This window comes from Gorilla gorilla, chromosome 2 (assembly GCF_029281585.2).
Source record: "Gorilla gorilla gorilla isolate KB3781 chromosome 2, NHGRI_mGorGor1-v2.1_pri, whole genome shotgun sequence".
NCBI lineage: Eukaryota > Metazoa > Chordata > Mammalia > Primates > Hominidae > Gorilla > Gorilla gorilla.
The window spans coordinates 55,875,051-55,889,447 of NC_086017.1; the positions used below are offsets into that span (position 1 = coordinate 55,875,051).

General features: G+C 48.4%; 1 protein-coding gene across 1 annotated transcript in view; it reads right to left on the reverse strand.

The window, feature by feature from the left end:
- The window catches only part of FYCO1 (FYVE and coiled-coil domain autophagy adaptor 1), a 77,613-nt gene extending 64,277 nt beyond the window's left edge, over positions 1-13,336 (reverse strand). The window contains exons 1-2 of the mRNA XM_004034000.5: positions 13,218-13,336; positions 2,348-2,514 (exon numbers count right to left, since the gene is read on the reverse strand). Of these exons, the coding sequence (XP_004034048.3) occupies positions 2,348-2,402 (55 nt within the window). The 5' untranslated portion in view covers positions 2,403-2,514; positions 13,218-13,336. The remainder of the gene's footprint in view (positions 1-2,347; positions 2,515-13,217) is intronic.
- Positions 13,337-14,397: the final 1,061 nt, after the last annotated feature.

Here is a 14,397-nt window from a genome sequence, read left to right on the forward strand (position 1 = left end):
CCTGTGTAGAAAAGAGAAAAACCCACCTTTGACTCTCACTCACTGCCTCTGCTGTGGGACAGAGGGACTATTGAGACACTGGATTTGGTTTAGATCCTGGAAAACATTTCCCCAGCAGAGATGGTTGGGATGTGCTTCACAAAACTATCTGCTTCTCTGGCAATTCTTAAATTCCTAACCCCTGCTCCCAAGAACCATGGTTTGAAGCAGACCTGTCCAGGACTGAAGCCAAGCCTAAGATGGCTGAAAATGTAATCAACACTGACCCCTCAGGCAAAGATTAGCAAATGGTGGAGACAGGTTCTTGGGACTGATTCTTACAAGTGACTGTTGTCCAGCTGTACCTTGCTAGAAGTGTCTGCAATGGCTGGCACTGACAGCCAGTGAGCCAGGGGCCTGGGAGAGACAAAGAGCCTTCCTCCTCCACCCTCCTGCCTCCTCATGCCAGGTAAACACTCGCAACCTGATCTGGGAACTCCTGAAACTTTGAAGGAGTAGACTCTGGACATGAAATATGAAATTTTCAGCTCTAATCTCTGATACTGTAAGCAATATTAGCTTTGCAGGAATTACTATTTGATTCTTTCAATAATCTTGAGAAGTGGGTGTTATCATCAAACCCACCTGGCACATGAAGGAAGCAACTGTGCGTTGGAAAGGTGAAGGGACTTGTCCAACATTTTCCAGGGTTAAAAGAGAAGCCAGAAGCTGAGCACACCCCTGCCTGACTCCAAAGTCTTTGAAACTGCTGTCACCAAGAGGATAAGTGGGCTGCCCTGCAGAGGAGTGAAGGCTGTGTACCACACAAAGATGCCTCAGTTAAGGACACTCCACTCTCATGGTAGATGCTGTAGACTTGTATGCTTATTAAGACATTTACCAACAGATGAAAGTGGAGGGTACTGAGAAAGTGGCACCTTTCAAGAATTCCCACCAAAGTGCTCTGTGGCCTATGTAAAGGACATTGAAATCAGCCCAGGATGTTGGGGGTGGCCAGACTCAGCTGGTACATGGGATAGACAATGGTCTAGATCAGAAGCTCTACCTGAGGGTCCCCTATTTCACCCTCTTCCCTCCCAATAAGGACCTCCAGGTCTCAAAGTTATCCTCAAGAACCAGATATTGAAACACAGAAAAGACTGCCTACTTTATGGAGAGACCTCTTAAAGCCAGTGGCAAACTCAGATTTGCAAAGACTGGCATTTCACTTTCTCTGCCTCTCTGTGTAGATTTAAAAAAGCATCTAACGTCTTAGCTGAAAGTAGACTAGAGTGGTTAGGAGCATAGACTGGTGCCAGGCTGTTGGTATAGAAACTGCCCGGTGCACATGAAATGCCATGAAATTGTTAGCTATCAGAGGCCTAAGGCATGGTAGACACAAGATTAAAAGCCTGAGAAAATGTTTTTTATCTTGTTGACTTTGGAACTTCAGAATGAGAACTGCATTGTGGCCATGCTAGGCCAATGGCTCCTGGTATGGGAGATAACTGCTTGTGGTGTCCAAGCAGTTAGGAGCCTGGGCCTTTAGTCTGTCAGGAAAGTGTCACAGCAGACTCTGCAGGCATGGAGGAAGTGGTCAGCTTCAGACTGTGTAATATCAAGTGTCCTAGAGCTCCGAAGAGCTTAAAGGTCAGCACAGGTGATGAGTGGGGATGGAAAACTTATAAAAATTCTGACCCCTGGGACAGCATCTGAAAGAGTGAAACTTGGAATTTGCAGCCAAAAAGAAAATAGTACATTTCTCCTAAGTCTATGAAGCTTTATCTGCACCTTCCTCTGCCTTGCTTTTCTCCAGTGAGATAAGGGATACAAGTCATAGCCTCTCTCAGTGGACAACGCTGAGCTCAGGGAAGTGTGGGAGGCAGCAGGACTGGACCTACAGTGCATCCCAGGCAATGGGCCATCCGCCAGCCAGGACCCGGTTGGGCAGCAAAACAAGACAGGTGGGTCTCCGTCCTTCCTGCTCAGCGGGAGAAAGAACATTCTTTTCCAAAGAAGCCAACTTCATCAGAGCCCAGAAGTTTGGGATTTAGCCAAAGACTTAACAGGCAGCTTCAAAACACACATGTGTGCACTAATGGAAATCAGACCCAGTCCTGGAGCCGGGTGTATGATTTTGTTTACAAACTGGCTTTACAGTTCTCTGAAAGGAAACCAGGCAAGCTTTCCAAGCCTTACACAAGGTGGACATTTGAGACCCAAATATTTCAATATGATGTGACCTGAGGACTCCAATTACTTGTTGTGTGAACAAAAATGAAAGGGTTGAATTTCAACTGGCAACAGCAAAAAGCTCTGCCACAAGTCCCTCAAAACCAAACTCAGCCTGCCCAGCAACCTACCGTACCTTGCAAGTCTCGGATGATTCTCTGGAGCTGGCTCTCTGCATTGGTGGAGGCCATGGTGAGTTTGCCTTTCTTGTCTGTGTGTCTCCTGCCTGGGTCCAGAGGAAGGCTCAGAATTTCGGCCCTCGGTGGCTGTCTGCTCAGCAGTGGTCAGACTCCATGGTGGCACCTGCACAGAGGAAGGGGAGGCCATGGAGGAAGCAGACACAGACACAATTTAATGACAATATTAGAGAACTCTGCTCTGGGCACAAAGGTCACCCTATCTGGGTGTATTCCCTCAACAGGAGGGCTTGACCTTTCTGTGTGGGCCTTGTTCTGTGGGCACTCTCTGGTTTGTTTCTGACACACTTATATTCAGACACAGTGACCTGGTTTGGGGCTAAACAAGAAATTAGATCAATCATATTGCAGCCTATTCTTTTTGAGCTCGCTTTCCATTCACCTTAGATAGGACTGCCTTACTTTCCTTTAAAAAGCCACCCAGTGGCTCTCTCCATCCCCTTATACCAAAGGCTATACGGAATCAGTGCAGCCCAGCTTCAGACAGCTCTGCTAAGCCTAAGGATCCCCATCTCCCCCACACCTGGCCCCACACCCTCTCCACCTTTCCTTCTCTGAAGAATGGTCAGTCTCTAGCCAGGCAGTGCTACTTGGGGGAGAGGATGAGGACACATACCCTCAGAACTTCTGGACCAAGGAAAGCCGGGCTTGCCTGGCAGGGTCCCCTTCGTCATGAGGCTTGAAGCCTCCAGCTGCCCAGAGTCCAACTCAGCCTGGGTGCGCAGATGCTGCCTGGCCTTCTCTCCAGAGGCCTGCACAGCCCCTGCACCAGGCAATGGATGTGTCTCTATTTTTAAGTTTGGTTACAGTCCTCTCCCAGCTGGTGAGTCCTGAGTTATCAGCCCTACTTGGGCAGCTGTTGAAGTGATTTAACCGTAGGGCTGAAGGCCAACAGAAGTTAAAGAGATGTGAGCACATTGGAAAGAGGTCTGGACATGCATCTGGAGATCCTACGTCCTTTCAGAACCTCTCATTCTTCCCTTAGATATCCAGTGCAAGGTTGTAATGTTTGCTGGCAAAGTAGATAGCAAGACTAGAGTTGGCTGTGGTGGCAGCCAGCACTAAATGAGGGTCTATTGCATGCAGGGCTCTGTTACGTGCTTTACACACATGATCACTTTTAATTCTCACAATCACCCTGGTGGAGCAGATAACATCGTCCCTGTTTACAAAGGAGAAAATGATGCTCAGAGGAGTCATGTAACTTGTTTTAGGCCACGGGCCAGTAAGGCGAGGAATCACAGAGACTGAACTCTGGTCAGTCTGATTTCAAACCTGGTGGTTTTCCAATAATTCCTACTGACTTTTTAAGACTCAGCCATTGTCACTACAGCAAATGACCAACCACTTCCACCGGCTCGAGGTACTACCATGAACTCCAGCATCTCCCAAGTAATGTGAACACCCTGAGTGTTCTAACACATGCCACCTCTCACTCTCCCACTGCCACCTTGCCCTCGTGGCTCCAGGAGTCCAGGCAAGCAGATCCTGGCATGGAAACCACCCCAGCCACAAGCTCCTCCAAATATTTACATAAGGATTTCTGCCTCTGCCCGAGGAGAGGGCCTATCACAGGGCAGAGATAACTAGGGCCTATTTTTAACTAACTAGCCAATGTAGCTGTGACTCAGTGCAAACAAGGCCCAAAGAGGGCTTCTCTGGCTTAGGAGGAAGGAAACAGACACATGCCCGTACCACAGTCCCAGGAATTCATGAGTCCCAGAGAGAAGAGCTTCAGGGGAGCCACAGAGAACCCCCCAAACCTCCCAACAAGTGTTGGCACCCATCCATCAGGGACACCAAACTGAGGATGGGAATGCTTTATGAGAAGCCTGCCTGCCCATCCCTGGGTGTCTCTCCAGGTCACCAGCTGAACACAGGGCCTGAGCAGGGACCAGCCGGGGCCCTAGAGAGAGCCAGAGAGGATAAGGACTTCCACTATCAACACACAGCTGCCCCAGCACATTCCGTCAAGTGTCTACTACATGCAGGCTGGGGATACAGAGGCACACAAGACACAGTCCAGCCCTGGAAGAGCCTGGCTACCCATCAAGGAGACAGATGGAAAAATATCACATATCCAGATACAATGGAAGAGGCTCACGTAGAGATATGGATAAAAAGTCATGGGCACTCAGTACTGAGAAGATATGAACTATGGGCATACAAAACAACATGGAGGAATCTGAAATGCCCTGTGCTGAGTCAAAGAAGCCTCTCAAACCACCACAACTGTGCAATCCCATTTATATGCTATTCTGGCAAAGGCAAATCATTAGGAGAGAAATCACATCAGTAGCTGCCAGGGTCTAGGGGAGAAGGGAGGGTCTGACTACAAAGGAGCACAGGAAAATACGGGGGGCAATTCTGTTTAGTGCCTTGATTACGGTGATGGTTATATGACTACATGTATTTGACAAACATATACTTGTCACAACTCATATAACTATAAATTATATCTCACAAAAAAGCAGCATTGGGATGAATTTATAAAAAAAAATGCATTGGGATCTGAGGAAGGGAAAATTCAATTCAGCTTGGGGAAGGGAGAAGTGGTAGACACTCTGTGATGGCCAGGCCTAAAAAGTGAACAGGCAGTCACTGGAGAGAGCCAAGAAGAAAAGGATGCTGGGACAGAGGCACACAAGAGTAAAGGCTGTTTCTCTATCTGCATTCCTCTTATTTGGCTGCTGCCAACACAGAGGAGTTTGCAGCCTCTGAGAGAAATAATCCTGGAGAAAGACGACTGGAGTGATACCCTGTGATCTTTAAATGCAGCCCACTGGGTCTGTGTGTACACTTCTGACCATGTCTGTGGAGAGGGTGGAGCTTGGGAAGGAGGTGACAGCAACAACAGATCCTGAGTAGCTCATCCGGGCTGCGGCCAGGACAATGAAGGAACCAACCAGCTGGATTTTCTGGAAACCAGCCCTAACTGGAGTCTGGCATAAGGGAAACAATGTCTGCAAACCCAAACAGTATCATAAGCCTGAACACAGATGGCAACACACTCCTTTAAGACTTCTTGGTGCTTTGGTGACACTGCCCTTGTGTCAGCCCAAGGCAGGAGACCTTCTCTGTCTGACCTTGGGAGTGTGCTCTTGGCTGGTGTCAAGTTCCCAGGTCGTGGGGTGAGCTGTTCCCAGCCACTCATTACACAAGCTGATTTTTCAAAGAGCCTGTGTCGCCACCAGCGTAATGAGCCCTAAGAAACTGCCTGCCAGGCCTGTGGGGTGTGGTGGGCTTCCCCACTCTGGCTCTGGGTCATCACCTCACAGGGATTCAGGAAGTAAATCAGAGCTTCCATAGAGAACATGGTCACCATGGGGATGCTATTTTCAGGAACTCAGCATCTTGCCCTCCTTGCTCCTCCGTCTCGGTCTGAGGTCATTACTAACCAACAAAAGGCACAGAATGGGCAAGATCACTCTCTAAACGTGGCCAACTTCCTTGTGTCTCTAGATAAGCTTGCCCTTTCATTGAGGGAATCACAGACTCGTGGCATGAACCAGCCTGATCCTGACATCTACAACCCATTAGCAAATGGCTCTCCTAACTCAGGAGACACTCAAAGCTCTGTACACACTACCATGGCTGCCTCAGCACCAGCGTTAAGGACTCCAGGACTCACACACCTCACAGGGCCCCCAGTGTGCCAATCACCTCATAAACCCACAGTCCTTGTTGCACAACATGTAAAAACCTTCGTTGCTGTCTCTGACAGGCTCTTTCAAATATCAGAGAAATGCATTTTATAAAATCTTTGGAAGCATTGAATTTCCTTGCCAACAACTCAAAATTATGTTTAAGCCTATCCAAAATGTCTGAAAACATCCAATTTTCTGACAAAGAGGAAAAGGGACTCAATGCATTTTTTAAAATTCTTATTTTTCACTTGGTACTACTGTATGAGTTCCTAGTCATGACCTAGATATCGTTTTAGAAGTAAAGGACCTTCTCTGACCTCCAAGCTTTTTCTATACCTGCCCAGATGCCCTAAATGCCTTAAACAATAGCAACAGCAATTTAGTCAAATTAAGATACAAAGATGCTGACTGACTCATGTAAACTTATTTATGCTATGGTCCAAGTGACTAATACTCATAATATTGCCCAGAAACTGGCTCAGACAGCATCTGAGTAGTCACACAAGGAAAGAAGAATCATCAAGGGAGGAGGAGGTTGGAGGCGTGGAAGTCAACCTTTCTCCACCTTCAAAATTTTGCTCCCAACACAATAGCTAAGGGCTGACCCAGAGAGGACACCTTACAGTTGGATTCCTCCCCCAGTACCAAATAAGGAGGAGCCTACCAGTTGTAAAGTCTCCCCTGACCAAGAAAGAATGTTAAGGACAAGGATGGTTAAAAACGCAGAAAAGCCTTTCTGGAAGAGTCCATTGCCTAGGCCTGGTTCAGCACACCCAACGGCATCTATCTAGTTACCACCTACAGAAAGGGAGGCACTTGGCTGGTACCTGCAGCTTCGAAGGCCTGGAGGTCCTGCTGGCCCAGGGGCTGGAACAATCAGTGGGCAGGCAGACTGCCCTTCCCAGAGCTTCAAGAGGGTGGCTAGGAGAGTGCTCCAGAGCTTGCCAGACGCCAGCTCAGAGGCAGGCATTTCAGCACACGTGAACAAAGACTCATTAGGTGACCCAACCCCTTGGACCTATGATTAAAGTGTTAACCCACTGCACGCCTGGGTCATCTTTCCCAAACACTCCTTCTTGCTTGTCATCTTCTCTCTTTCTTAAAGGGAATGAGAACTTGAGGCTTTGCCATGGCTTCTTGAACCCTCTCTTGGTCCCCTCCCCTCCACCAATAGCAGGTTCCTTGGTTGCTCTCCCAGAACACATACAAAACAGCCACTATTCGAGTCCATGGACCCCAGAGAGTAGGACTTAGAGGGCTCTGAGGTGTTGCTTTTGGATCTGGGGAAGCCAAGTCTTTTTTTAGTGAGGTGGGCAGTTGCTCAAGGGAGGAGCCACACCTCTGTACTTGAGGCTGTGGGGCTGAGAAAATATCCAAGAGGTGACAATGACAGGCATGAGAATCTGGACAATCTCTGGAACAACTGCATCAATAATTAAGAACTCAACTGGTGCATCTACTCCTGCTCCAAAGAATACAGGCCCAACCTAGACGGGGAAAAACTACACATCTCCAAAATTATATGCTCTGGGACCTCTCCTGACTCAAGTGTCAGGGGGTCAATCCAGCTAGTTATGAACTAAGAACTGAATCTCTGATAGAATATGACACAGCCACAAAACATGGCCTTGAGGAAGCAGCAGGCAACTTCTGTGAGCTAACAAACTGCCAGCCAGGTAAAAGGTATTTTTTGGCAGCATGATTAAGAGGCAAGCCTGAACCAGGAGCCAGGGCTATAGCTGTGAAAAGGGGCAGTGGGTGGAGCTCTGACCTTTAAGGAACTCAGGCTCAGCAGGAGAAATAGATAACATATACCCCAATAAAAACTAGTAAGAAGGAGCACTTGAGGCCTGGTAAGTGCTTTGATAAGAACAAGTGAACATACAAGGTACCACACTGTACTCCGCTCATGATTCTCAGCCCTCACTGCAGAGTCTCACGTTATGCTTCTGTGGCTTCTGGGGCCGTTTGTCACAATGGTAATTTTTTGTTGAATCTCTATTCTTTCCACTTGACTGTAAACTTCGTTGCTGTTCATGATTTCCCCTAGCACAGTTCTGGCACATGGAGAGCCCTCAATAAATTACTGCTGAATGAATGAATGAATTAGACAAAACAAAACACATAGATCCTTGCCCCACCATACAAACTAAACTTTGAGGCATAGAAATGTACAAAGATGTAAATACTACTAATCTTTCAATGGTGGCAACAAGAGCACTTTTTTTTTGAAATGGAGTCTCGCTCTGTCACCAGGCTGGAGTGCAGTGGCACAATCTCAGCTCACTGCAACCTCCCCCTCCCAGGTTCAAGTGATTTCCCCTGCCTCAGCCTCCTGAGTAGCTGGGGCTACAGGCGCACGCCACCACGACTGGCAATTTTTTTTAAATGTATTTTAGTAGAGACAGGGTTTCACCATGTTGGCCAGGATGGTCTTGATCTCCTGACCTCGTGATCCACCCGCCTTGGACTCCCAAAGTGCTGGGATTACAGGCTGAGCCACTGCACCCGGCCATCATGAGCACATTTTTTAAAAAATTCTATTTCTCTGATTTTTCAATTTTCCTTTATTGAGCATAAATTATTTGTATGTTGACTAAAATAATGCACTTAAAACACCATGTAGAAATTGTGAACATTATGTTGTAATTATTGTAAAAATATTGTGAGCTATTATTCCCAGAGTGAATAGAATAATTCAGGGATGGATGAAGTTTGTCTACTCCACAATGCCTACCTAGCCTCTCTTTATAAACAGACCTCTGGTGTCCTGAGAGCTCAGGTGACTGCTGTCAGACATGGGTACAAATCTCTTAACCCAGCTTGTGAGGCCTTTTACAGATGGGCTGCCTGACCTCGATAGGGATAGGCCCATCTTCTTGTCCCTCCTCCTTCCCTCCTTCCCCTCTGCCTATGTTCAGGCACCCCTGCGATGCCCTTCTGTGGCTGGGCCCTGCCTCCAGGGTTTGAATGCTCTGCTCCCTCTGCCAAGGCCATGCCCTGCCCAGCTCATGCTCCCTACACCTTCCTTTGGCCAGCTGCTCCAGTCTCTCTGGATTTGGTGTGGACAGGAGGAAGTGTGAACCACAGTTCGGTTCCCGAGGAAGCCTTACCCACAGCCTCCTTCACCCCATCCTGGAAAATGAAAAGCACCGCCACCCTCACAAACAACCCTGCTAACCCAAACCTCCTGTCAGGGGGTGAATTGTGCACGCCACCCCACCGCATTCCGATGTTGAAGCCCTAACCCTCATACCTCAGAATGTGACTGCATTTGAAGACAGGGCCTTTAAAAAGGTAATGAAGATTAAATGAGGCCATGAGAGTGGGCCCAAATCCAATTGAAACTGGTGAGTTTATAAGGGGAATTCTGGACACACACAAGAGATACCAGGGATGCAGGAGCACAGAGGAAAAGCCGTGTGAGGCCACAGCAAGAAGGTGGCTGTCTGAGAGCCAAGGAGAGAGGCCTCAGGAGAAGCCAAACCTGCCAATGGCTTGATCTGGGACTTACAGCCTCCAGAACTGTGAGAAAGTACATTTCTGCTGCTTAAGCCACTCAGTCTGTGGTATTTTGTTATGGCAGCCCTAGCACAAATACACCTCCCAAGGCCCTTGTCTCTCCATTCCTGAAAGTGTGCATGTGACACCATCAACAAGGCAACCTGGGGAGGGGAGGTGCTGGTGGGCCTGGGTTCTGTTGCACTTCTTGGGGAGGAGCATGACAACAGCAGTGCCAGCGTAGGTGCAGAGAGGCAGGGGGTGGGGCCATGCCGCAGATGGGAGGGGCAAGCAGGACCCAGGATGGCTCTGAAGCTGGAGTTGGAGCAATGAGCAAGATATTTTCTTCTCTCTTACCAGTAGTAGCCAAGTTTTGTCAAATTGGACCCTATTTAGATTTTGGAATCAGACTAGTTACGTGAACTTTCCATTATGTATTATGCAACAAATAATGCAACAAAGATCATGCCATGGTTGGGTGAGACCCAAGGTATATTTAGCTTACTCAACTATTTTTAGGCACTCTATCTGTCCTGGGGAAGTCATTTGACCTCTTCCTACCTTTCTTTGTTCAGATGCAATGTTGAGAGGTAAACTTCCTTCATGTGAATTAATTAAGAATCACAACCCTTGAAGGAGGTGGGAAAGGGGGGATAACAGACATTCTCAGTGGCTAAGGCTTCTAAATGTCCCCTCCCTGCTCCTGACCAAGTCTACAGATACCCTGGAAAAAGCATCTGGGGCTGCAGAGTCAACTTCAGGAAATTCCTTCCAGCTCCATTTTAAACCACTGTTTCTGATTCAGCTGTCCAGCCCTATCCTGGACTTCACATAGGGATTCTTCTCTTGGCCTTGCCCCCTGCATGCTAATGGTTTTCTTGGAATGCTTTTTTTGGTCCAAGCTTTTCTTTTGTATGCTAAGGACTTCCCCTAACTCGGGTTCCTGGGACTGGCCTAGGGTATAGTACTCTAGATTCCTGAGGTAGTTGGCCAGATCAGCCCTTGGGTCCCAGCCACAGGGCCACAATACTATACCCAAACCACAGATTCTCCTTAAGTCTTTCATCAGAACCACACTGATGTACACATCCTCCAAATGGCATCCGGCCTAATGAGAAACAGGCCCTTGGTGCCTTTCAAATGCCACAGAGACCCAAGTGAACAGGAAGGACCACTGGAGGTTACTAAAACCAACAGGTTGACTGGCTCCCATGTGAGAAAAGGGATAAAACTGCTCTTGCCCAACTGAGCACAGCTTCTGCCATCCTCCTCTTCTCAAAGCCATGGGGCCCATTTGCTCCAAGGCAATGGCTCTTATTATGGGGGTAGTACAGATATTTCAGCCATTTTTGTGATGTATCAACGAACAGCAAGAAGGTAAACAGCATTTCCATAGGTAGAACCACGGAAACATTCCAATTCCCACCCTATTGATTTATTTAATTGCTCAGATAGAGGCTCTTATACCAATAAAGACTTCTTATTTTCTTGAAACTGGCATTGAGCTCACAAACAAAATACTGTTTATCTTTTGACTAAGACAAGAACATAGCAGTCACGACGTGAGCAGATGTTGCCCTGACCATAATGGACTCATCTGTGCTCACAAGTTGCCTCTGTAATCACAGGCACCAGTTAATGACCCTTACCTGCTGCCTAGGGCTGCTTGCAGTGAACGTGGCCCCTAACTCTAGGTGCCTACCAGTGATTTCCACCATAAGACCACAGCTAGACAACACATTTCCTCTGCCTCATGTTTAAAGACATTCTAGTCTTGAGTCACCAAAGCTGTGTCTTTGGAATCTTCAGTAAACAAAAGTTACCTATCAGCTAAACATCTCCCCTAAAGGGAAGCAGGGTGGGTGGGGGTGAGGGGGCTGCCATTTCTTGCGTACCTACTTTGTATTCTTGAGTCAGCAGTCCACAGCCTCGGTGACCAATATGGGTCAAAGCTACCAGCTGCTCTGATCTTGCTCTGTTATGGGTGATTCCTCTCATCACAAACATCTATGGGGGCCATCCCCCTCAAAAAGGACCAGGTTAAAAACTTGGCTCCTGAAATTATACTCGTGCTCCAAACCCAGCCCCAAGGGGCAAAGGTCATCCGAACAACAGCTAAAGGATCACTGCCTGAGACTGTTACCAATCTCTAAAGTAACTGCAAAAAAAAAAAAAAAAGTAAAATATTAAGAATTGAGTATACGGATATTCACTATACAATCCTTTCAGTGATTCTGTATGTTTATTTTTCTAATAAAATATTAAAAACAATTTAAAAAGTAAATGAAGTGCTACACAAAGATAGTCACTTTGAACATAAACAGATAAACTCTATTTCCTAAAGCAAGAGCCTTTAAGAGAGATCCTATTAATCAAAGGAGGCTGAGATCCACCACTGTGACAATTAGCTCTTATTTTCAGGGTGATAATAACCACGGTGCACAACTAGTATGGGGCATTCAATGCTTTCAGAACAGTGGTTGTCACAGAAGGGAGGGTCAAGTGGAGCTCACTCAACAGGGGTCCACTTCAGAAGGTGGGAACTACTGAAAGCAGAAAACCTTGGCATGATAGCTCCAGCTCCCCACCCCTCCCCCACACCAGCCCCCAACACCCTCCAGCAGCATTAGGCAGATGGCAGGGGAATTAAGCTTGCTGCCTGAGACCACAAGGCCTGCAGGGGCAGGAGAACCAGTGAGCAGATTAAGCCCTGGATCCTCTGCCCCGCAAAAGCCCCTGACCCATTTCTCTGTCGGGAAAGGAAACTGCTGTGGTAAGACAAGCAGAGGGGCTGAGAGGCTCTGGCCAACACAGGCAGTTTCAACAAGTGTTCTATTTTTTTTTCTGGAGAGGACACCCAGTGGGAACAGTGAAGAGTGACAGGGACATCAGAGAATACATGTGCTTTAACAGAGGGCCACGCGGTTAACGTGTCAACCACATGTGCTTTTCTTACAAAAAATAAAATTCCGCCATCCTCCCCCCTCCCCGCCCCACCCCCGCCAGGTTTCAACAGCACGGACTCCAGTCCAGTGCAGTGCCGCCACACCAGAGACAACAGGTGTTTCGGGAAAAGACCCCTGGGGGCTAGCTCGAGACCCTGCGCATGGGCACAAGGGGCAGTGGATAGTGAATAGGCCTTGGCCAAAGGATGGGCCGGGAAGAAAGAAGCTTCTTCCCCTCCTGGGAAGAGGGCAGAGATCCGAGTACCAGCGGAGTCTTGCAAAGTGAAGGTCTGGGCTGTCCCGGCCCAACTGGGCCAGAAACTAAACTTCCTAAAGACCACGCAGGCAGGAACTCCGCGGCCTGCCCCATCCTGTGCTAAGACATTCAGGCTTGTTCTGAGACGCCGCATGGTGGGCTCCTTTCCTTTGCGGGCCCTCAGCCCTCCGGGGTCTTGGAACTGGTGTTTAGGGTCTGTCTTTCTAACCGACCAACAGAGGCAGGCTGGGTGCCTGGGCCGGCTTCCACCGGCCCAAGGTGCTTCCCGGCCTGCTGGGCAAGGACGGGGGCGCTCGGGCAGGGTCTGAGGGAGACCTGGGATGGGCGGGGACTGTAAGGGCAACAGGTGACAAGCCGCGCCCCGAGCGAAGCTCTCGGCTCAGGGATCGTGAGCGACCCAGGTGCCCCCAGAGTCCAGCCGGTCTTCGGCGGCACTTACGCGCTCGTGGGTCCACCGCCGGGCAGAACCGAAACTTTCTGGGGCCAAGCGGAAGAGGACGGGACCGCGGTGCCGACGGCCATGACGCGCACACCAAGCGGCTGGCGGGGGCGGACTACAACTCCCGGCGTGCTCCCCGGGGCTGAGGCCTACAACTCCCATCGGACTCCCGGGGCTCCGACTACAACTCCCGGCGACTCCGCAGGGCGGGGGTTAACTGCTCCCACCGCCCAGTCCCCGGACCGACTGTCCCACCCGCGACCCATGCTGGCCCCAGGTTAACGCTTGCAACCCCGGAGGGCCACAAATCAAAGGTCTGGCATCTTGACAACAACGCTGTTCTTGTGTGGCTAAGGAGCACTCCAAAGGTAGCTAGTTCGAGTTGAATCGTGCACGTGCTGTGTGAAATACACCTAGGTACCAAAGAGTCCGAAGAATGTTAACTAGCTCATTAATTTTTAGTGATTGCATGTTAAAATGATAATATTTTGATATATTGGGAAATAGAAAAACATGTATTGGTGGGCCTAATTTCCCATCTTTTAATCCCCCTTATTTCTTAATATCAGGGTCTTACTTAAAATTAGTGCTCAAAAACTACGTGTTTATGAGCTACCACCCCTAACTTTGGCCCCATCCTCAGCCCAACTTTTGTTTATAAGATGGGTGTTGCAAAGCACTGTGGAACTGAATACGACAGAACAAAATGCGTTCAATCAGTGTCCGCTATGGGCACAGTAGAAAAGAGGAATGCTACACGGGGACTTTGGCTTCTAACTGACTGCATTCCTTAGCTGTGGCTGGCTATCCTTTACTCTCTGCCCTGGTTCTCATCATTTAAGCCAGAAACAGCTCTCTCCCTTGTAGGACCTAGCTCGTGGTATCCAGTCAGGAACCGTGGTGGCCCAACATTCTAAACTGAGGAAGCAGGGTGTTGTCTGGGTAGAATAATACAGAAAGAAAATCAATTTCTTAGTCGATTTTAGGCTATGACATCTCATTAGCCATCTAATTTTATAAATTAGATGTGGCTAAAACAGTCAGATGGATGGACGGAGTAGTCAGTTTGGGGGTGGGGTTGGGAGGAGGTACATGAATAGAAATGATTTCCACTCTTGTTAACAGAAAGGAGAACAGGAAAAAAACAGGGGGAGTGAGAAGATGACAAAGAGAAAAGTAA